The 22,899-nt window shown below is 37.9% G+C and overlaps 1 protein-coding gene across 6 annotated transcripts in view; it reads right to left on the reverse strand.

The window, feature by feature from the left end:
• The window catches only part of ccdc62.L (coiled-coil domain containing 62 L homeolog), a 41,511-nt gene that overhangs the window by 16,121 nt on the left and 2,491 nt on the right, over window positions 1–22,899 (reverse strand). For 5 of the 6 annotated variants that reach the window (XR_001934547.2, XM_018248008.2, XM_018248007.2 and 2 more), the window contains 9 exon segments: window positions 22,438–22,630; window positions 21,286–21,464; window positions 18,814–18,915; window positions 10,591–10,723; window positions 9,457–9,558; window positions 7,292–7,380; window positions 6,989–7,089; window positions 5,061–5,223; window positions 595–726 (listed from right to left, as the gene is read on the reverse strand). Coding sequence is in view for 5 of the 6 variants with exons in the window: in XM_018248008.2 (XP_018103497.1) it covers window positions 595–726; window positions 5,061–5,223; window positions 6,989–7,089; window positions 7,292–7,380; window positions 9,457–9,558; window positions 10,591–10,723; window positions 18,814–18,915; window positions 21,286–21,464; window positions 22,438–22,630 (1,194 nt within the window). In the remaining variant the exon portion in view is untranslated. 6 annotated transcript variants of the gene reach the window in all.

Here is a 22,899-nt window from a genome sequence, read left to right on the forward strand (position 1 = left end):
GGGTTTTTTCCCCGGTGTCCTGCCGGCCCAGTCCGACCCTGGTAGCTACTTTTATTGGCCCTTGTATGGCCACATTATACTTTAGCCACAGCAAATAATACCAGAGCTGGCCTTCATGCGCATTAATGCAAATACAAAAGTGGGTAATGAGTGCACCTGTGAATGAGTGCACCTGTGAATGGGGTCTATCTGGGAAATACTTGTAACTACAAATATAAAGAAAACATATGTGGGGAAATGTAATAAAGGTACAAAGTGTCAAGGCACAAATGCTTAAGTCTTGGCGATCCTAAACTTTCCTTTTATGCCTTTACAAGGTGCCAGAATATGTGTGCAGCTACATGTATTGGATTTTGGCCTAAAAGCACAAGGGAAAAAGTATTTTATGAGGTGAAACCTGATCAGTGCAGCTGCACAATGGCCAAAGGTGTGTCTATCAGTAGTACTACATGAAGAAGCTTATGGGAGTGGATCCATTTATCTAAGCCTGTGTACAAAATGCAGGCAGAGAAAACTGGATCAACCAAATTGTGTGCCCACAGTGCAGATCAGAAAAGCAATTACGCTTGTAATACTGAGTAGTATACATCATACCTGACTGCCGTCAGCACATGTGCTTGATACACTGTATGGCCCAGGAAGCAGATCACGGAGCTCCAGATCTGCCACCATCTGCTGTGAATCAGCGATCAAGCGCTGGAGCTTCAATGTTGGGGAACAGGATTTCTGAAATGTTAAAACAAAGGCTTTTCAGTATTCTGCACTACAATGTGTCACTCGATAAAGATAAAAAATTTTTTTTTTTTTTTTTTGTAACTTAGATTTTTTATTGGATAAAATCAAGTTTACATCAGTTGCATAGAGAAAACATTACATAGAATGGATACACAGTGTTCCTTTCACACTTCACAACAATGACTTTATCAATGTATTTTGTTATCCATTTGTAAATAATGTTGCATACTGTAATGTCAGTTAAATAAAAAAAATTAAATTGAAATAACATCAACTGGTCTACCTCTACTTATTCCTTCTACACGTGCAATATATTGTTCTTGGAAAACAGATAATTGTTCATTTTGGGACATAGGCCCAATCATGCCATTATATCTCAGGATGGATCCCAAGAAGTTGAGTAATGTTCCTCTCACCCTTACACCCGTTTTTTTTTTGTTTTTTAAGTATAGGTTACAACCCAGCTGGCTTACCCAAGAGTTTGTAGGGAGCCCATATAGCTAAAAATTTAGGAGTTTTGTTTTGGATATGAGCAACCACACTCTCGAAACACATATTTGTGACAAGTTTTCTATGGATTTCCATAATTGAGGGAATGGTTGCTGATCTCCATTTGGCTGCTATAGTTATACGTGCTGTAGTCAATAGTATATGGTTAGCTAATTTCTGGAAGGTGCTAGCTATCCCATCCAAAGGTCTTCCCAACAAATGTGTTATCGGGTTTTTATAACATTTTCTTGTCACAGCTGGGTACATGCTACTACGTTACACATGTGTGTTATTCCGCCATTTTTTTTTAAAAAAAACAACCAAACATATATCATTGGAAAATAGGGATGCACAGAATCCAGGATTCAGCTTTTTTCAGCAGGATTTGAATTCGGACGAATCCTTGTGCCTGGCCGAACAGCATTCTTAACAGTATGTGACTTTTTGCCATAAAACAAGGAAGTAAACATTTTTTTTATAGAGGTGACTTTTTCCTCCCCCACCCTGATTTGCATATCTAAATTAGGATTTAGATACAGTTCAGAATTCGGCCGAATCTTTCATGAAAGATTCGGGGTTCGGCTGAATCCAAAATAATGGATCTTGTGCATCCCTATTGGAAAGTACATATTCTAGGGTTCCAAAATGTGCAAAAGCAAGTATTCATATAGTATATAGTACAGTTAGCATATAACAGTATATATATATATATATATATATATATATATATATATATATATACACACACACACCCCTATTCCCAAAAATGTATGTAAGGTTAAATGTAAATTTTTGTTAATGTAAAAATCATGTATTTATGTATGTATGTATGTATGTACGTTTGGTAATAACCAAATCCAAATGTTTTTTAAGGATCGCACTCACAGGACTTATATGGAGTAAAGTTGCTTTATTAAAAATGCCTTTTTAATAAAGCAACTTTATTCCGTATAAGTCCTGTGAGTGCGATCCTTAAGGAACATTTGGATTTGATTATTACGTGGACTGCACCCAGGCGCCATTGGGAACATTTTTGTGAGTGCTGGGACCCTGTCTCCTATGCATACAGTATATATATATATATATATATATATATATATATATATATATATATATATATATATATATATATAGATATATATATATATATATATATATATATATATAGATAGATAGATAGATAGATATAGATAGATCGTCTCCCACTCCTCATCAGCCTCTGCTTATTGCCTAGGAATGGGTGGATGATGGTGGAATGCAGGAGAGGCTGTACCACACCCTGACCAGAAGGTGGATTGTACATTCTGTGGAACTTAAAAGGTTACATATCCACCTCCATTTGACGGCATATTTATAGCTATGACAAAACTACTCTATAGATGTCATCAGGCCTGTGTACTTTGGAGTAACTCAATGTTTGGAAGCTTGCCAAATAACTCTGCACTGAGCCATAGCAGATGCTCACAAGGCTAAATCATAGCCACTCCCATTCATCTAATTCACATAGAATTTTGTATGTTACTGTAGTAAAAACATTATCCACATCAGAATGAAACAAACATTTTTAAAAAATAACACTGTAGGAAAAAATACACTGTGGAAAGAAGTAATGTTCATATTTGGGTACATTGGTAAATCAGGTTTCAGCTGGGCTTCAAAACAAATGATGTGTTGGAACATAAACTATAGCAGAAACAAATGTTGCTATGCATGCCTAAGCATTTTATTTAGCACAGGGTTGTGTTAAAGGGACAATGGATCTCCTTGTTCAACATGAGCTCATTGAACATGGATTCAGGGATTCTGCTGAACAGGGTAGGACTGGGCCGGCGGGACACCAGGAAAAAACCCGGTGGGCCATGGCTATTTTGAGCCCTGGCAGCCCAGACCCGCTCCCTGGACTTCCTCTCCCCCCCTCCCTGAACCCGGTCGCATCCCTAACGCGACAGATAAAGGTGGGCGTGCAAGGGGGAGGGGCTAGGGGAGAGAAGACTTTGCGACTGGGGGGCCTGGGGGATGGTGCTGGGGGCCCTGGGCCCCCCAGTCTGTCTCTGTTGCTGAACATACATTTTCTTAAATTAAAATAATGGGTAAAAGGAAGGGTTTGAGCAAAACAGAGAACATTTAAGGTACTTCATGTTTTAACATAGATGTTCTTGTCCAGTTGATATTTAGATTAAGTGCACAGAATGGAGCAAGGACTGGGAGATTTCTTCTTGTTATTCCACTTTCTGCTACCTTAGGCATTTTGACATTTACTTTAAATGGACCTGGGAGGCAATTTAGCAAAAATCTGAATTAAAAAAATGTATCATATATAAACAACTCAAATGCATTGACTCACATTCTACCCATCATTTTCAATATACCCCAAAGCTGCTAAAAATCTGAATCCAAAAATACTCTCTCTCAAACTTGTCGAGGTCATGTAGACGTCAATGGCAGATGTCCCTTTTACAATTTGAAGATATTGTGATCTGCTCCAAGGTAGGTGTCAAATCTACAACAATTTTGACGGGCTATTCCCGAACTGACTTTTTCGAGCTGATTATTTGATAAAGGAGTTAAAATTGTGGAAGGGAATTTGGTTGGATTTGTTTTCATAAAAGAATGAGATTCATTTGAGTTTTAGTGAATCAGCCCCTAAGTATATGAGGCTGCAAATACTATTTAACATGCAGCATTGTAACTTAAAGGGATTCTGTCATTATGGTGTAGTTTTTATTTTTTAAATTACACTGCACATAATTCACTCTACCATATAAAATTGTATTCCTGAACCAACAAGCGTATATTTTTGTTTTTGTAATATTGGTGTGTGTCATCTCAGGTCATTTTGCCTGATCATGTGCTTTCAGAAAGAACCAGCACTGCATGGCTGAACTGCATCCTGACAGGCTATTGTCTTTCCTACTCAATGTAACTGAAGGAGTCACAATGGGACTTGGATTTTTACTATTGAGCGCTGTTCTTATAACTACCAGGGAGCTGTCATCTTGTGTCAGGGAGCTGTTATGTATTTACCTTTCCATTGTTCTATTGGGGATAAGGGAGGCGGGTGATATCACTCAAACTTGCAGTACAGCAGAAAAGCGTGACTGACGTTTATTAGAGCACAAGTCACATGACTGGGGGCACTTAGGAATCTGACATGTCTAACCTAATTGCAGATTTCAAAATTAAATATAAAAACATCTGTTTGCTCTTTTGAAAAACAGATTTCATTGCAGAAGTCTGGTGAAGCAGCACCATTAACTGATGTGTTTTGAAGAAAAAAAAAAAAAAACATGTTTTCCCGTGACAGAATCCCTTAAAAGTTACTGGGTTTCTCAGCACAACCTGTTTAGATCCTCCAAACCCTGGGGAATATTATCTGTTTTGCACACACCTATAGAAAAGCTAGATGTGTGTCTCAACAACTGCCGGGTCTTCTGTGTCTCTAACACTCCTGAAAACAAGACATTACTTGGCTCTACAATCATGCCATTGCTGACTTATGAGAGTAATGAATGAGTTGCAAAGTCTGTTACTGGTCTAGTAACCTATAGCAAACAGCATTTACTAGTCAGCTGGTTAAAAACAAATATTTGATTAGATGGTATGGGTTACTTAACCTTGGCAAACGTATTACATTAACCTGTATGTATCATTTCACTAAGCCATGAGGATGTCAAAAAAGGCAACATTTAGAGAGTTGCCATAATTCAAGTCACTGCACCATTCCTTAAAAAAGCAGAAAACAATTTAAAGGAAAAACAATTTGCCTTTGAATGAGTCTTTTATTGTGTGCAATCGAGGAATGATTGACATGTTTAATCTTGCATGCAAGAACTCACTGGACTTATGTGACAGTCTGAGTCTTTAAGCGTTGACTGCATGATGGGAATTTTCAGGTCTAGCGGCAGAAGTGGCAGACTGGAATGGTTTTGTCTGGTTGCCAAGAAGCCATCTTTACCAAGAGAATCCAGATAGAGAGAACTGATATTTAAAGGACCCTCGCTGAAAGGTAAAAAACAATTTATATCTGAAAATGCAGTGCTACTATAGGATGACTCTCTCGATATATAATTTGTTAGTCCACAAATCTGCTAGTTTTTACTGTCACCTTCCTACCAAACTACAGTGAAATATATAATGTATATTCCATGATTTTACATTTTTTTTCTGGCCCCCTGAAAAACATCAAATGGGGGTTCTACGTTACTAATTCCCAAGAATGAAAATGGGCATGAAATTAACCATTTCTGCACTGTTTAAAAAAGAAGAAAAGCTACGGAGGCAAATTATTGCCAATAGATTAGCCGAAATAGTGCAAGCTAGAACGCTAGATTTATTCTGCAGAATGTTTTACCATACCTGAGTGTACAGTTCTAGAAGCTCTGTTTGTTTAGGATATAAGCTGCCATATTAGCTGCTTGAATCTCTCCCTGCTCACTCATAGTTCTGGGCTTGGATTACATCAGGAAGGGGAGGGGGAAAGAGGAGCACACTGAGCATACTCAAGCCCATGCCCTGGAGGTTTAAGCTGAAAACAGGAAGACTGATACAGAAGCCCATATCTACACAATAGAAGGAAAGAAATGCAATTTTTCTTTTGACAGAGGACTCAGAGCAGCATTACCGTGAGGGTTTACTGGTGAATTTATATAGACCTTTCTGATAAAGCCTACTTGATTTTAACCTTTCCTTCTCCTTTAAGGCATTGCAGGAAAAGTTGCCTTTTTAGTTAATTATTCTTTTGGGCCTGTTCACATTAATGACCGTGAATGGAGTAACTGCAGAGAGTTGTAGCAACACTGTTTTTGAATGCAGTTTCATTAGTATATTCTGAATTTATGCATCTGCTCATTAACTAATGTAGTAGAAGCTGTAAAACGTATACCTGGTTTTAGAGAGCAAACTTGTTTGTATTAGTTCAAAAACTTTGAATGCAATATATACATTATATTATTCTAATAATAGATCGACCCTCAGTCAAGCTGCTGGTGGGAATGTTCTCAAGCAAGAATGCATTTAGCTGTGACACCTAGTGGTTATTTCATATTTTATTTATCAAATGAACTATACCATAAGAAAGGCAAAGTTGGTATGGGATCCATTACTAAGCTGCATAAATCCATACTGATGCCGAAACAAAGCTATTGTCCCCCCCATTTTTCAGTATTGCTTTATTAGACTTAAGCAATAGTGCTCCATTTAAAATAAGATTTTATTACAAAAACTCCTGATCCCAAGCATTCTGTAAGATATATCTCAGTAAACCAGGTTATGATGGTCCAACATATATGATTTACATTAGAGGGCTATTTACAGGTTTAATCTAAACATATCTCAAATATAATATTAGTCAATATTTGAGTGAATTTATCTGTAACTCATCTAAAAGAACGTTTTAACTCTTTACAAGGGCAAGTCAAATGTTATATTAAGAAACAAGGAAAGGCCAGAAAGATTAGAAGGTGCCAAACTTATAAAGCACTCCCATGGACCCGAGCTGCTAACTGGAAGCACTGAACAGAGTTCTGTGCATGTACCAATCTGGTATATGTAATATAACGTTTACTAGCACAAAAGGCAAGAAGGCAGCACTGCACCTTTAAGAACTACTACGACTTGCAAAGTTTATAAAAAAGAAGGGCACTGACAAGCTAGTACAGACAATGGAAATCCAGGGCTGTTGTTCATATTGGCAACTCCATGTTCCTGGGCTTTCTTTGTCCTTTAAATTACTATAGCTACATTTGGTGAAAATAGTTGGTGTTACCTTATTTCATCTTCTGTCTGTTCATACTTTTGAATTGCATCCTTTGAACTCTCCAAAGAAAGGTGAAGAAATTGCAGATCATTCTGCTGTTTAACACAGATCTGTAAAAATTGAAAGAAAAAAAAATACTGGGGATCTATTACCATATCAAAGGCTAAGACACCCCCCGCAAACTTGCATAATATAGAACATTATTCTTGCTACTTTGCATGCATGCATTTACAAGATTCTGACTGACTGAGTGACAATGAGCCTTATGAACCCACTGGCTGTAATACACCACAAGTTAAATCTTGGCCTTACCTTTCGAAGGTTCTGTAATTCAGTATCTGTTCTATCTTGCTTAGATCTTGCCAACTGAAATAGCTGATCTTTTCGATGTTCCCTTTCAGCTGTAACAAATGAAAATCTTTACACAATCAATTGTGAAATCCCAAAATATTGTTCTTATTTATAACTGAATCATAAAGCAGCAGTCACTGGTTTGCTTCCTATATCAGCTTTTACATACTTGGAATAGGAATGGCAGGTTCAAGTGGAGTTGCTGCACCCAGGCACAAGTTGGGTGAATTCAGAGATCATCATAATTTGTTTATGCAGCGCCAGCAAGTTACGCAGCATTTTCATTAATATGCAACAAACAGGGTTACATAATACGAATGCCATGTTTCTTATATTAGCCAAATAATGTGCCATTAATACAGTTGGTAACCCAAGTTGTGTTTATGTAGGTTTGATACTTAGTAAATGCATTGCTTCCAATCTTAAATGTAATCTTAAATTAGACCAAGGCTGCCCAACTGGAAGTAGAGACCTGTAGGGGCCTTTGGCAATTGACTTGCACCTACTTCCTGAAAAATGACTCATTACCAACAAGGCTGCCTGCAACCCACACCTGAACTAATGCCTTCCTCCAGATAAAAACTAGAAAGTGAAGTTGTAGGGGAGCTTGTTTGGAGATGAAGGACTTGGAGGACTTAAAAAGACAGAAAAGTAATATAAAGTAACCATGAAATAATAAAAATGTAGCCTGAAAAACGCGAAAGCAGAAATTCTGAAGCCGATCTCCGCTCCACTCAGCTCTGTGTAGCCGCACATAGGCTGAAACTGTACTTTTAAATGAAGCTATAGTAAGTGATGATTTCAGCACATCTGCCTAATTAAAAGGGATGTTCACCTTTGAGCTAACTTTTAGTATGATGTGAAGAGCGATATTCTGAGACAATTTGCAATTGGTTTTCATTTTTTATTATTTGAGGTTTTTGAGTTATTTAACTTTTTATTCAGCAGCTTTCCGGTTTCAGCAGTCTGGTTGCTAAGTAACCATGCATTGATTTGAATAAGAGACTGAAAAATTAATGGGAGAGGCCTAAATATATATGTAGTAAAAAGTAGCAATAACAATACATTTATAGCCTTAGAGAGCATTTGTTTTTAGATAGGGTCACTGACCCCCCATTTGAAATCTGGAAAGAGTCAGAAGAAGAAGGAAAATAATCAAAAAACTATAAAAAAATAAAAAAAATAAACAATGAAGACCAATGAAAAAGTTGCTTATAATTGGCCATTCTATAACATACTAAAAGTACCTAACTTGAAGGCGAACCACCCCTTTAATATTCACCAGGCATAGATAAGCCTGCAACACGCAAGTGTAGCCTTGCCCTTGGGTAAAGCTGGTCATACATGTGAAGATCTGTTCATTTCTTTAACAGGTTATGACAAACTCACTATGGCATAATTTGCCTAATCTGAACCTTTAAACCCTAGGCCAACAATAAAATCACCAAGAAGCCCAGTGGCCCAGTGAATGCTGTAGACTACATACACAGCCTATGTGATTGTCAGTTAACAGGACTTATCTTTTGGCCTGACTGACTGATGCCTACAAGCATAATAGCTTTATTTGTTTCATATACAATTAAGGGTCATTTTTAATAAAAAATAAATAAATAAATGAAAAAAAAAAAAGCATTTTTTGGGAGCCTGGTAACTATGTACTACAGGTATGGGACCAGTAATCCAGAATGCTTAGGACCTGTGGTTTTCCAGATAAGGGATCTCCATACTAAAAAATAATTTAAACATTTTATATACCCAATATGATTGTTTTGCCTCCAATAAGGATTAATTGTATCATAGTGGAGATCAAGTACAAGTTACGGTCTTATTATTACAGAGAAATAATTTGATTAAAATGAGTCCATGGGACATGACTTTCCTGTAAGTTGGAGCTTTCTGGATAATGGATTCTATACCTGTACTAGTAAGAATAAATAGCTGGGCCTGCCCTTCAGTAAGAAAGACTGGTAATTTCTGACTAAATCTAAAAACCTCGTAAAATTTTGATCGCTACTATTTGTAGCCAGTGACATGCTTTATTTGCATATCTACTTAAAAAGCAGTGCAGATAAACATTTATAGAAATATGGCTAAGTATGGCATAGCCTTAAGGCTTAATAATTCACCTGCATAAAGTAGTTCAGAATGTAAATAAGAGCTTTCTTGCTTTAAGCGGATGATTTCCTCTCTCTGCTCATTGTTTTCTGCAGTCTTTTGGCTGAGGTCATCTGAAAGCATAAATCATAACAGGAGTTAATAATTAACTATCACAGAAGTCAATCAGCATTGGGCAGCATGTATACATGGCTTGTATGAAAGGCAAATGCAGTTCTCAGGGGACTTCTTGGTACACAGAAACAGGTTGTAATAGCGATCAACATATAATTTCGCAAAATCAGTGAGAAAAGAGTTTATATTTGCTTCTTGAGCATATCGCTCTCTCACATTAAATGCACCACCTTTTTTTATAATCTGTATTACGTGAGCCAAGACAATGCTTTTTTTTTTCTACTGTAAGAGTACGAACTGAATATCTGTATGGATATAAACTGCTGTACTGTCAAACTAAGGAATTACTCTGCATATCGACTGCCTGTTCACAAAAAAGTAAATGCAGTTCTTGCAAACAAGCACCTACCAACGGCAGAAGTGGAATATTGCTGGAAGAAAATTAATGAAGAAGAATTGTAATAAGTATCCATTAACCAGTTTACTGCCAGTGATCTAGCAGGTTTATTTTTGCTATGGGGAAAACATGTTGCTAAGCAACACAGTTTCCCACAGAGTAAATTTAAACCCAGAAACATAGGTACTTTGTGAAAAAAGGAGGATTGTTGTTTCACCTGCCCTGCAAACATTGTAGCTGTACTAACTAGGCCAGGCACATACCGACAATCTGTGGGTTCTGGCAAATGCCAGAGGGGCTACTGTAAGTTGTCATAGAAGCTCTCTATTTATTAGGCTGGTGGGGTATGTGTGGGCCTCTCTGTTTGTTGTTTGGGTCTCCTTGTACCGGAAATGTCAGGGCCTATTTTTTATTCCCGTCCAAACCTGACCTAAACTGTTGACAGGAAAAAGGTTAATGGGGATGTAAACTAAAAATAAAAAAATTGCCTTATTATAAGAATATGTCATTCTAAGCGACTTCATGAAATAAAAAGTATTTCTAGATGTAATTACAATTGAAATTGGCATTTGCCTCTTTCTGCACAACCGGTTCTTGAAATAATGTATCAGAAGTCAGCTGGGAATAGGATTACCTTTCAGTTTATTAACTTCACCTTTCTGCCCATTCAAGCTTGACTGTACAGCTTCTCTCAGTCCTGCTTCTAACTCCTTAAATCGGGAAGTACACTCTGTAATGTGATTGGTTGCTTCAATGATATCATTATCCTGCAGTAAACAGAAATAAAAAGTGAAACGTTTGCCTGTCTTTTACCTTGTATGTTCACCTTAATATATGTATGTTCACCTTAACATATGTATGTTCATATGTATGTTCATTGTATGTTCACCTTAACCACCAGGTCTATTTAATGGGTATATTTGCTTACGACTGATGTTCTTGTCCTTTTATCTGTTTCATACTTTTTGAGAAGGGCGATTATTTGATTATGGATGTATTTCTGAAGAATGGAAAGTATACATTTAAAGGGCTAGTAACAGCAAAAAGAAACATTATTTATGTGACATACAGTTTTTTTTGTGTGTAAGCACAAATACCGTATTTCCTTTGGACACCTAGAGGCACATTTACTTAGGGTCGAATATCGAGGGCTAATTATTCGACCGTCGAAGTAAAATCCTTCGACTTCGAAGGATTTACCGCATTTAGTACGATCGAACGAAAAATCGTTCGATCGAAGGATTAAATCCTTCGAATCGAACGATTTTCCTTCGATCAAAAAAAGCTAGGAAAGCCTATGGGGACCTTCCCCATAGGCTAACATTGATGCTCGGTAGGTTTTAGGTGGCGAAGTAGGTGGTCGAAGTTTTTTTTAAAGAGACAGTACTTCGACTATCGAATGGTCGAATAGTCAAACGATTTTTAGTTCGAATCGTTCGATTCGCAGTCGAAAGGTCGAAGTAGCCAATTCGATGGTTGAAGTAGCCAAAAAAATACTTAGAAATTCAAAGTATTCAAAGTATTTTTTATTCTATTCCTTCACTCGAGCTAAGTAAATGTGCCCCATAATTTTTATTGCAGTTCAGCAAAGGGGAACTCCCCAACTAATATCTGTAGGAGCATATTTATCAAATGCTGAAAATAAACTATACAAGTAAGCAGTGATTTTTTTCCCTCTGGTGAGCACCAATTTCATTCTTTGAGTAGTGATATTTGCCCCGGTGTCTACATGCTTTTAGGGCACTAGTAATTTAGACATGGGTTGTCTTGATAAATTCAATAAAATATGAAAAATCTGGGAGAAAGAAAGGGAAAATATACCCCTAAATGAATTAATACAGTTGTTTTGTTTTGTTTCTAAAGGCTCAAACACTATTTAGACTTCCAAAAATAAACATATATATTTTTTTCTGCTAGGCAAACCCAAAATCAAGATTAAAAGAGTTCATTTATTTTTGCTCCCATGGATCAGTTACCCAATGCCCTAGGCTCACAGTTTCATGCTAACCCTTCCTAAATGTGATTAATTGTGAAGTGATGGATTCTGGGACTTGGAAGTCTCTTTGCTATCCAGAGAATATATGAACCACCCAAGATTGTGGAACTTTCCAGTCCCAGAATCCATCACTTCATTTTTTTTTTTTTTTTTTTTGGAAGTTCAGATTTTCTAAAGAATTGCAGAGGTCAGGATAACCCCAGAGGAGTTACAATAAGCTAAAGGTTCAGTTTTCACATCTACCCATTGTTAAATATAAAGGAGAAGAGGAGGAATATGTGCGTAAGAAATTTTCTATATTTAGTAAAGTACTTTTAATAGAAAATTTAAAATAAGTAAAATATGCCAGGGTTATCGGAGGGTCTGTTCCTACTGACAGCATAGATTAACCATCAGCAGGTAACTTTTACTGGTGTGGTAGCACTTTAAATTGTACACACAAATTGTACTGTACAGTTGTGGGAAACTCAAATCTTTTCTGTGCAAATTATGGGTTAATTCATACAGCTCCTTTGAACAGCTGCAAGGCAACACTGTGGTAGTAGTATTGGTTTATACCTAACACAGAAAAGGCAGAGCATTCTGCTTAGTATGGCAATCTAAAGATTATGGTAAAAGGTTAAGGTGTGTGCTGAGAGATTTTCTCCAGAGATTTCCCTGCTATCTTTTCGAGCAATCCAAACTCATATTTACAACCTGATCATGCATGCATATTAGCTAATGTGTGAATTAACCCTTGCTTTGTGCGGTTCTGTTTGCTGAAAAATAGAGCATACACAAACAGTTAACAGAGCCATGCAACAGCTGTTACACATCATATAAAATCTACAAGATCACTGCTCCCATAGCGCTACATCCATAAATATGGCCTGTGTGTGTCAGGGTGTATTCGATATTCTGTGTCATGACATGAGCCATGGATGGATGTGGAAGACTAGTCTATGCTATACGAAGTGTTCAAAGGTGAAATGTGTATGGTGTAATAGTCAACGTTATTTGTATGAAAGCCCCAGGAGGAACTATTACCCCCTTCTTTTCTATTATTGAAAAACAAATAAAAATAAATGTTTACAAAAAAAATCTGTCATGTAATAATGTGAGTGGCTTCCTATAGTAAGTATAGAAAGTGTAAGCATAGGCAGGGTCCCACCTATTAGTAGGGATTATGAAAGCCACAAAGCTCCAGTTACAAAGCTAATAGACAACATGGCAACTGAAAGAGCATTAATAAGGAGAAGTACAAATCACATGCCCTAATTTTCACTTCTGGAAAACAAGGTATTACTTGCCATGTATTATTTCTAGGGATGCACCGAATCCAGGATTCGGTTCGGGATTCGGCCTTTTTCAGCAGGATTCGGGATAATGGCCGAACCCTTCTGCCCGGCCAAACCGAATCCTAATTTGCATATGCAAATTAGGGCTGGGAGGGAAATCCTGTGACTTTTTGTCACAAAACAGGAAATTAAAAAATATGTTTTCCCATTCCCACCCCTAATTTGCATATACAAATTAGGATTAGGAATTCGGCCAAATCTTTTGCGAAGGATTCGGGGGTTCGGCCGAATCCAAAATAGTGGATTCGGTGCATCCCTAATTATTTCCTTTTCAGCACAATCCTGTGTAAACTCGGCACATTTATATAGGTCTTTAAAAAAAGATTTCACAGCACATTTCAGATGTGAAATTATAATGCCCTGACAAATGTAGATCAACCCTACATACTTAGCTCTTTTTCCACTACATAAATTAAGGTATACCTCTTAAATCTGAGTTTGCTACCCTTTTTAACTTACATGATTGGGTTTTATTTGGAAGTCCAACATGTGTTTAAAGGGATGCACAGAATCCAGGATTCGATTCGATATTCGGCCAAGATTCGTCCATTTTCAGCAGGATTCGGCCGAATCCTTGTGCCTGGTCGAACCGAATCCTTAAAGTCATGTGACTTTTTGTCACAAAACAAACAAGTAAAAATTTTTTAGCCACGTACTTCGTGGCGGCTCTCTTTTTCCCTCCCCTTCACTGCTTTGCATATGCAAATTAGGGGTTGGTTTCGGTTAGTTATTCGGCAGAATCTTTCAAAATGGATTCGGGGGTTCAGCCGAATCCGAAAATGTATGAATGAAGAGTGTAGTCATGTAAACTCATTTGTTCCACTTGTCTGTTTTCTATAATACCCTTAATTAGAACCATCAACTCTTTAGTTGTCTGGTACTGAATGAGTTAGTAATTACTTTATTGCCTTTAATCCCAGGCAGATATTGAGAGGAACACTTTGTTAAGGAAGCCTGCAAGGCAGAAACTGGAACAGATAACAGTGACTGACAAACCCGCCCTGTCCGACTCCTCTACGTTTTCTGCCTCCCACAGCAACACCCAGATACATACATGCCCACTCCTGTGCTGCCATCCTCTGTTTAAAAAGCTACTTACACTTGGAACTCATTAAAAGAGTCATTAACAATCCATCCACGAGAGTTTTTACGTTATTCTCAACTTTCCCACTTTTATTTCTCGCAATTACAAAAGAAACCTTCATTAACAGGCTCACTCTTTGAAAATCTCTGTAAAAATGCCCTACAAGCTAAAGGTAATATTTCCACAATATACTCAATGTTAATTGAGGCTCCATCTTCCTCTTTACCTACGTATATGACGGCATGGGAAAGGGATTTCAACCTATTATGGACTACTGAAGATTGGTCCAAAGCAATGGAATTCTCTCATAAATTTTCTCCCAATGTTGCCATTCGAGAAATGGCTTACAAAGTAATTTCAAGATGGTATTACACGCCAAAACGTAAACACAATTTTTCTCCTTCCTCTTCTCCATTGTGTTTTAGAGGATGTGGGGGACTAGGTGATTATAAACATTCGTGGTGGTCCTGCCCAATAGTAGAGCATTTTTGGAATAAGGTGGTCCAAATTGCATGTGACTTAACTAATTCACCTATTACGCGAACTCCTGAACATCTTTTACTGAATCACCCTAATCCAGATTTTAAAAAAATTACCAATGCTTTGCTATTTCAGATATGGGCAGCAGCACGCTGGGTTATTGCACTTAACTGGGTTTCTCCTACACTTTTTGTAACTCAATTTATTTCTAGGCTCAATTATATTCAGGAAATGCATTTACTAACAGCCATTGCAGATAACAAAAAAGAACTCTTTGATGACATATGGCAACCTTGGGAGAACTACAAGAAATCCTCTTCCTTTTTGCTTTTGTTTCCTTAACTCAATTTCTCCCCACGAGTACATTTACTTATCAAAGTTTATTGTGAACACAACCCGTCACAACAGGATGGTTTACCAATAATGGAAAACTTAGAAGCTCGAGAGATATACGTGAATTCTCTTAGCATTCACATTATTACCTGCTCTGTACTATTTACCTAATTATGTTTATCTATTCCCCTTTGTTTTTTTTTTTTTGGTTATTCTTGGTTTATTTTCTTTTTCTTTTTCTGTTGTTTAATGGAAGTTGTAATAATTGCCATATATTTACGCAAGTTAATATTGTTGAACTACCTTTCAATGTATATCACATATGAAACATGATATTGTGAAAAATGACGCAATGACAAACCTGTACTGTTGACATTTTATTCACGAAATAAAAAAAGATGTTAAAAAAAAAAGCTACTTACATTTTTCTATGAAATTAAGTGCTGTGATCAATCTATATAGCATTCATTGACAAACTGATGTTTTAGCATGATATAGACAGTAATAATTTATGTTAAAAGTAGCATTATGTTAAAATATTTCTTGAAATGAGATAAAAAAAAGTTAAAATGAAAAGTACTGGATTGACAACATATATATTGGTTGGCAATACTTGAAAAGTTGTCTGTGTAATACTAGAACCTTGTTATCATAAGCATTTGGCAAGTTTAATCAGCTTCTGTTAATGAAACTATATCCAAACTGCATATGAGTGGATATGATGTATCTACGTCAGAAAGAATACAGGAGTGTATTATAGGAGAACTAAACTGCATTTCTGGCAGTGTTTAAATGTCCTGGTTGCACCCATTTATGTGCTTTCTAAATACATAGTTGTGCAGTGCAATTGTGGCCGACATCTTTGGCCATGTCACATCCAGTGTCTGGATTCCTGTCAATTATAGCCTAGAATGAGCATGCACCAAAATTGGCCCTGGTTATGTGGTTGGTGGCCACTGCCAGGGAGACAGACACTGGATGAGACGGGAGAAGGTGGCAATTGGCGACCCTGTTGTGCATCTCAGATCAGATCCTCATCGTGAGACCACGATTTTCTCGGAACGATCGTACGAATTGACCATCAACTAAAAAGACCAATTTGCCAGGAAAACAAAGGGGAGCTTGGCCCTGCAAACATAGATAGATTGCACTGGGACCGACAAAGATTTTTTGACCTGGATGATCATTTTCCTGACAGATGTTGGCCGAAAAATCATAAGATGTACGATCGTTCGAATCCCACTAACCGCACGATAATTTCAAAGGATTGGTCGGACTTCCCTAAAATCGGTCGTTCGGTAAGAAGAATCGTCGCGTCTATGGGGAGCTTTAGAGAGGATTTGTTTTTAAGAGGGGTTCAATGACCCCCTTTTGAAAGCTAGAAAAAGTCAGGAGAAGAAGGCAAATAATTCATTAAAGGGATACTGTCATGGGAAATTTTTTTTCAAAATCAATCAGTTAATAGTGCTACTCCAGCAGAATTATGCACTGAAATCCATTTTTCAAAAGAGAAAATAGATTTTTTTATATTCAATTTTGAAGTCTGACATGGGGCTAGACATATTGTCAATTTCCCAGCTGCCCCAAGTCATGTGACTTGTGCTCTGATAAACTTCAATCACTCTTAAGGGTAAGGCCAGACGAGGAGATTCGGGGAGATTTTGTTGCCTGGCGACTTATCGAAACGTCTTTTGCGCGACTATCTCCTCGAACTGCCTCAGCGTTTTTTCCCCATAGGCTACAGCGCAAAATCGCCTGCGCTAATGCTCACTGAGGCAACTTTGGGCGACTATTGAAAACGCATCGCCGCTTGTGCATTAGCCTATGGGGAAAAGACGCTGAGGCAGTTCGGGGAGATAGTCGAGCAAAAGACGACAAAATCTCACCGAATCTCCTCGTCTGGCCTTACCCTTACTGCTGTACTGCAAGTTGGAGTGATATCAACCCCTCCCTTTTTCCCCCCCAGCAGCCAAACAAAAGAACAATGGGAAGGTAACCAGATAACAGCTCCCTAACACAAGATAACAGCTGCCTGGTAGATCTAAGAACAACACTCAATAGTAAAAACCCATGTCCCACTGAGACACATTCAGTTACATGGAGAAGGAAAAACAGCAGCCTGCCAGAAAGCATTTCTCTCCTAAAGCACAAGTCACATGACCAGGGGCAGCTGGGAAATTGACAAAATGTCTAGCCCCATGTCAGATTTCAAAATTGAATATAAAAAAATCTATTGGCTGTTTTGAAAAATGGATTTCAGTGCAGAATTCTGCTGGAGTAGCACTATTAACTGATGCGTTTTGAAAAAAAAACATGTTCCCTTAATCCCTTAAACTATAAAAAATAAATAATGGAGACCAATTGTAAAGGTGCTTAGAATTAGCCATTTTAGAACATACTAAAAGTTAACCTGAAGTTGAACTACCCCTTTAAAAAAAATACAAGATAAAAAATAGAAGCACCTGAAAAGGGTTATTATTTGTGGTGTACTAGTTGAAAACGATATTATATTTTATGAAGGTGTACTGCCCTCTTTAACGTGGTCATTAGCAATTAAAAGTAACCTATTTTCATCTCAGATAAGATTGAAGAGCACCCCAAGGCTAAAAAGTGATACTGATCTGTTCAAATTTGCCACAAACACATGGAAAACAGGATTGATAAATGTATACTGTCAGGACCCATGTTTTACCAGCAAATAAAGGGGTAGTTCTCCTAAATTCATTTTATGTTAGCTTGTTATATGATGTTCTGAGCAACTTTTCAAATGGGCATAATTCTAAAAAAAATTGTGTATAGTTTGTTATTTTTTTTTTTACTTTTCTTCTGCCTTTTTTCAGTTTTCAAATGGTGGGGTTACTGACCCTGGCATCCAAAAAAACATTACTTGGTTACACAACTTATTTTAATGCAGTGTCTCTTCTATTCATATTCCAGTTTCCTATTTAAACCACAAACAATCAGCTATCTGCTGAAATTCCAAACTGGAGAGCTGCAGGACAAAAAACTAAATAGTTTTAAAACCACAAAAAATACACAAATGAAGACCAATTGCAATTTATCAGAATATCAGTTAATTTGTCAGATACATTTGAACTAGCCCATGTTTTCTAGTACAACCTGTAGAATCGACATCTCTGACCAAATAGTTACAGATGGCCAGTGATTTCGAGTTTTTGCAATTGATGCAAATCAGCGCCGATCCGCACCTATATGCCGCCTGAGGCGGCCTTCCGTTGCCGCCCCGACCCCTCCTCACGGCGCTCACATTTTCTGCGCAGGAGGGGGTCGGGGCGCTGCACGACGCTAGTGCAGAGAGCGCAATTGCGCTCTCTGCACTAGAAGAGCCGAATTTCCGGGTTGAAAACCGGAAATTCGGCTCTTAGTTACCAGGAGCGGCATTTTTGCCGCCCCTGGTAACCAGGGGGGCGCTGCCGCCTGAGGCGAGTGTCTCAACTCGCCTCATTGGTGGAGCGCCCCTGATGCAAATGAACAGAGAAAACTATGCAGTGCTGGGTGTGGCATTGGAGTAGGTGCCCTGTTAAATTTAATGGTAAATTGTAATGGTTAATGGTAAATTGTTTCCAGCATATATTCCTAAAATAACATCAGCCCATTGCTGTTTACCTTCAGTTTCAGCAAAGTAGCCAGCTCCTGTTCCCTTGCCTGGAGTCGTCCAACGTGTGCAGAAAGCTCCAAAACTGTATCACTCAAACTGCGATTTTTATCCTACAGAACAGAGTCATTTTGAGTTGAATGTTAACAAGATAAGTCATCTTTATATAACAGGTATGGGATCACTTATCTGAAAACCAGTTATCCAGAAAGCTCTAAATTACTGGACGGACATCTCACATAGAGTCTATTTTAAAGGGATACTGTCACGGAAAAACAAGTTTTTTCCAAAACACATCAGTTAATAGAGCTGGTCCAGCAGAATTCTGCACTGAAATCCATTTCTCAAAAGAGCAAACAGATTTTTTCATATTCAATTTTGAAATCGGACATGGGGCTAGACATTTTGTCAGATTCCCAGCTGCCCCAGTCATGTGACTTGTGCCTGCACTTTAGGATGCAATTACTTTATGGCAGGCTGTGATTTCTCCTACTTAATGTAACTGTATCAGTCTCAGTGGGACTTGGCTTTTACTATTTAAGGAACAGTAATACCAAAAAATGTAATTGTTTTAAAGTAATGAAAATATCATGTACTTTTGCCCTGCATTTGTAAATATGATCTGTTTGCTTCAGAAACACTACTATAGTTCATATAAACAAGCTGCTGTGGAGCAATGACGGAAATTGAAAAACGGCTATATGGCACAGGATAACTAATGCATAACAGATAACACCATTAGACAGACAGAGCTTATTTGCTATCTGCTGTGTAACCTGAACCTTTTCTCCTTTGAATGGCTGCCCACATTGCTACACAGCAGTTTATTTATATAAACCATAGTAGAGTTTCTTAAACAAACAGCAGTTTTACCAGTGCAGGGCAAAATTGCATTATATTTTCATTACTTTAAAACACTTTTATTTTTTGACGTTACTGTTCCTTTAAGTGCTGTTCTTAGATCTTCCAGGGAGCTGTTATCTTGTGTTAGGGCGCTGCTATATCGTTGCCTCTATCTATCTATTGTTCTGTTGTTAGGCTGCTGGGGGAAAGGGAGGGGTGATACTCCAATTTGCAGTACAGCAGTAAAGAGCGATTGAAGTTTATCAGAGCACAAGTCACATGACTGTGGGCAGCTGGGAAACTGTCTAGCCCGATGTCAGATTTCAAAATTTAATATAACAAAATCTGTTTGCTCTTTTGAGAAATGGATTTCAGTGCAGAAGTCTGAAAAAAACATGTTTTCCCATGACAGTATCCATTTAAGAAAATAATTATAATTTTAAAAAATTATTTCCGTTCTCTTTGCAATCATCATTACCTGATGGTAACTAAGCTGCAAAAATTCATATTGGTGGCAAAGCAAAGCCATCGGATTTATTTAATGTTTAAATGATTTTTAGCAAACTTAAAGTATATTCCCTTTTGGTCCCAAGCTTGATTATAGATCCAATACCTGTATTTTATTAGTGCATATCAAGAAGTTGTCCAAATTGACTTTGTTGCAGCACTTAATAAGCAGGGAAGAGACACCAACATGTGCTTTCAGCTTTCATGGGATATTTCATGATGCACCCATTTGTGCGATAATCACTAGCCATTGGCAAATAGAGTATGCCTTGCCACCAGGGACAACAAAACCTATATTAGCATTGGCAACTATACAGAGTCTCCTACTGCCAGTAGGAAGACAACTTAAAAAAAAGTGCATGAAAATGAGTCTACATGAAATGGGTATGTGCATCCCTCTCCAGGATCCTAAGGCTAGAGCTACACAGGGGCCGAAACCAGCTAGCTGAAATACACAGGCCGTTTCAGCCCTACCATGGGCAGTAGCCTCCTCTCATTTCCACATTTGTAAGAGTTGACTTGGCTCGGCACGAACAGACTGTGGATTTCGGCAAAAAATCACCAGTCTTTGCACTTTGAGCGAAAGTCCACCAAAGTCTGTGTGTGCCGAGCTGATTCAATATGGACAAGAGAGGAGGCTACTGCCCATGGTAGGACTGATATATAAAAGCTTAAAAAATTTAAGCTTTTCACATGTAGTTTTAACATACATTTTCTGGGCACTAATGGCCGTATATATGGATCTTGGACACAGACTAAGATATAATGTTCACAGAATAGATGTGAGAAGAGTATTATCACTTTTATATATTGTATACTAAGGATTCACGCATATGTGTTGTTTTAATGAGGGATTGACTCTGATTGGTTGAGGGGGTTATTTAATGACGTGCCACACTTCCTGTTTTTATCCTGACGACGGCTCCAGGTGAGCCGAAACGCGTTGATACATCATGCACCAATAAATGATTTTTTGATACACGCTGGATGGCGACTGCTGTGAGTGTTTTCGTAGACATTATATATATATATATATATATATATATATATATATATATATATATATATATAAATAAACATTTTAGCGTGTATGGCCAACTTAAGACTTCTCTATTCTTGCATGTTTTTGTTACCTCCAGGTCCTGACATTGACTGGATGCTGCAGATGCTCTGTGGGACAATTCCTGGAGCTGATGCTGAGTGCTCTCCAGAGTGTTTTCAAGACTTGCTCTTTGGTCTTGTTGCCGAGATTGTACCAGTTTTATCCTTTTTGTTAAAGATCTGATTATTTCATTTCTTTGCTGAAGTTCACCTAATACATAAGGTACCACATTTAGTATTTTAGAAGACATACTTAAACACTATTCACAAAGGTACTTGCACATACTGTACATGCCAATGCACTGGTTGAGGCTGCTATGACAAACTACACACAAGGTACAAATACAGGACTCACAGATGGCAGGGAATCATTAGCACTGCTCCAGTTTAGTAACAACTGCTTTAGGCTAATATCACACAGGGTAGGTTTTAGCCTGAAAATCAATCTCTTTATCTCTCTCTCTCTCCTGGCAGAGTTTACACCATGTGTGACATTAGCCTTATCGTCTAAGTAAGGCAGAAGTCAGCAGACGCTAACATAGGCTAAATGCCAAACAGGGCTGTTTCTCGGCCTGTGTATAAGCACAGGTTGAGAAACAGCCCCTCTGCTCACATCTCCTGTCTTTTGTGTATTTTTATTTTGGGATGCTTATATACTTTATTATAAATTCTCAATGTTTTGACTCTCCCATTCAGCCAATATTTTTGGAGAAACCGCTGTGAGCATCATAAAAGAGCAAGGTAGTTCAGTGGCCACTACCAGAAGTACATGTGTGAAACCATTCTGTCCCTGACTTCAACTGTGTATGCTTCTGGTCTGCGATTGCTGGGAAAATTACATCAAGAGGTTCAAGAGGGCCGCACCAACCCCACCACACTACTATTATTTATAAGATTTGGCAAATGAGGCAGTATTGAATATCCATTACGGTGTGGCTCAATAGGCGGTGGGGGTTGACCTCTTGAGGGGGCCTAGAGTTTTCAAACCACTTTTGTTTTTCTTTAAACAATCCAGTTGCTGCCTTTAAATTTGCTGTTATATAAGCAGTGCAGTGTTCCTTTATAGATACTGAATAATAAGCTCAGCTGTAACTCAAAATAACCACACATGCAATAACTGGCACCCAATCATGAAATAGTACAGGTGACTGTACAATTAACAGCAGGTTTCAAGCCCTACTTACTTTCTAGCTTGCTGCATTTTTGCTCCAAAAAGAGAACCTGCTGCCGATCACCCTCCCAAGCCAGCATCTGTTTCTGGTGAATTGCTACCATATCATTGAGCTCCTTGTCTCTGTCCTTCAGCTCTGCAATTAATAACTGCAACTCTTTCCTCTGCTTCTGGATGGTAGAATTCTCCAGGTCTGTATCAAGAATCTAAATAAACAATTCAAATAATAAATATCAAACTGAACAAATGTCGAAACATTCAGGGTTCTGCTGTAAAGTTGGTTAGAGTTACATTTTCTTTCATTATGCAAATAAAAAAAGTTTTTGTTTCTTATAATTCTCTCTCCATGCACAAGTTGGGTGTCAGATTTTCATTGACAGTTGGATCCAATATATTTTTTAATAGGGCTCCACTTTCTGGGACATGTATTAGAGCTCATTAAAATTATGGATTCCAGCACAAACAAAATCTAATA

The sequence above is a fragment of the Xenopus laevis genome, chromosome 1L (assembly GCF_017654675.1).
Source record: "Xenopus laevis strain J_2021 chromosome 1L, Xenopus_laevis_v10.1, whole genome shotgun sequence".
NCBI lineage: Eukaryota > Metazoa > Chordata > Amphibia > Anura > Pipidae > Xenopus > Xenopus laevis.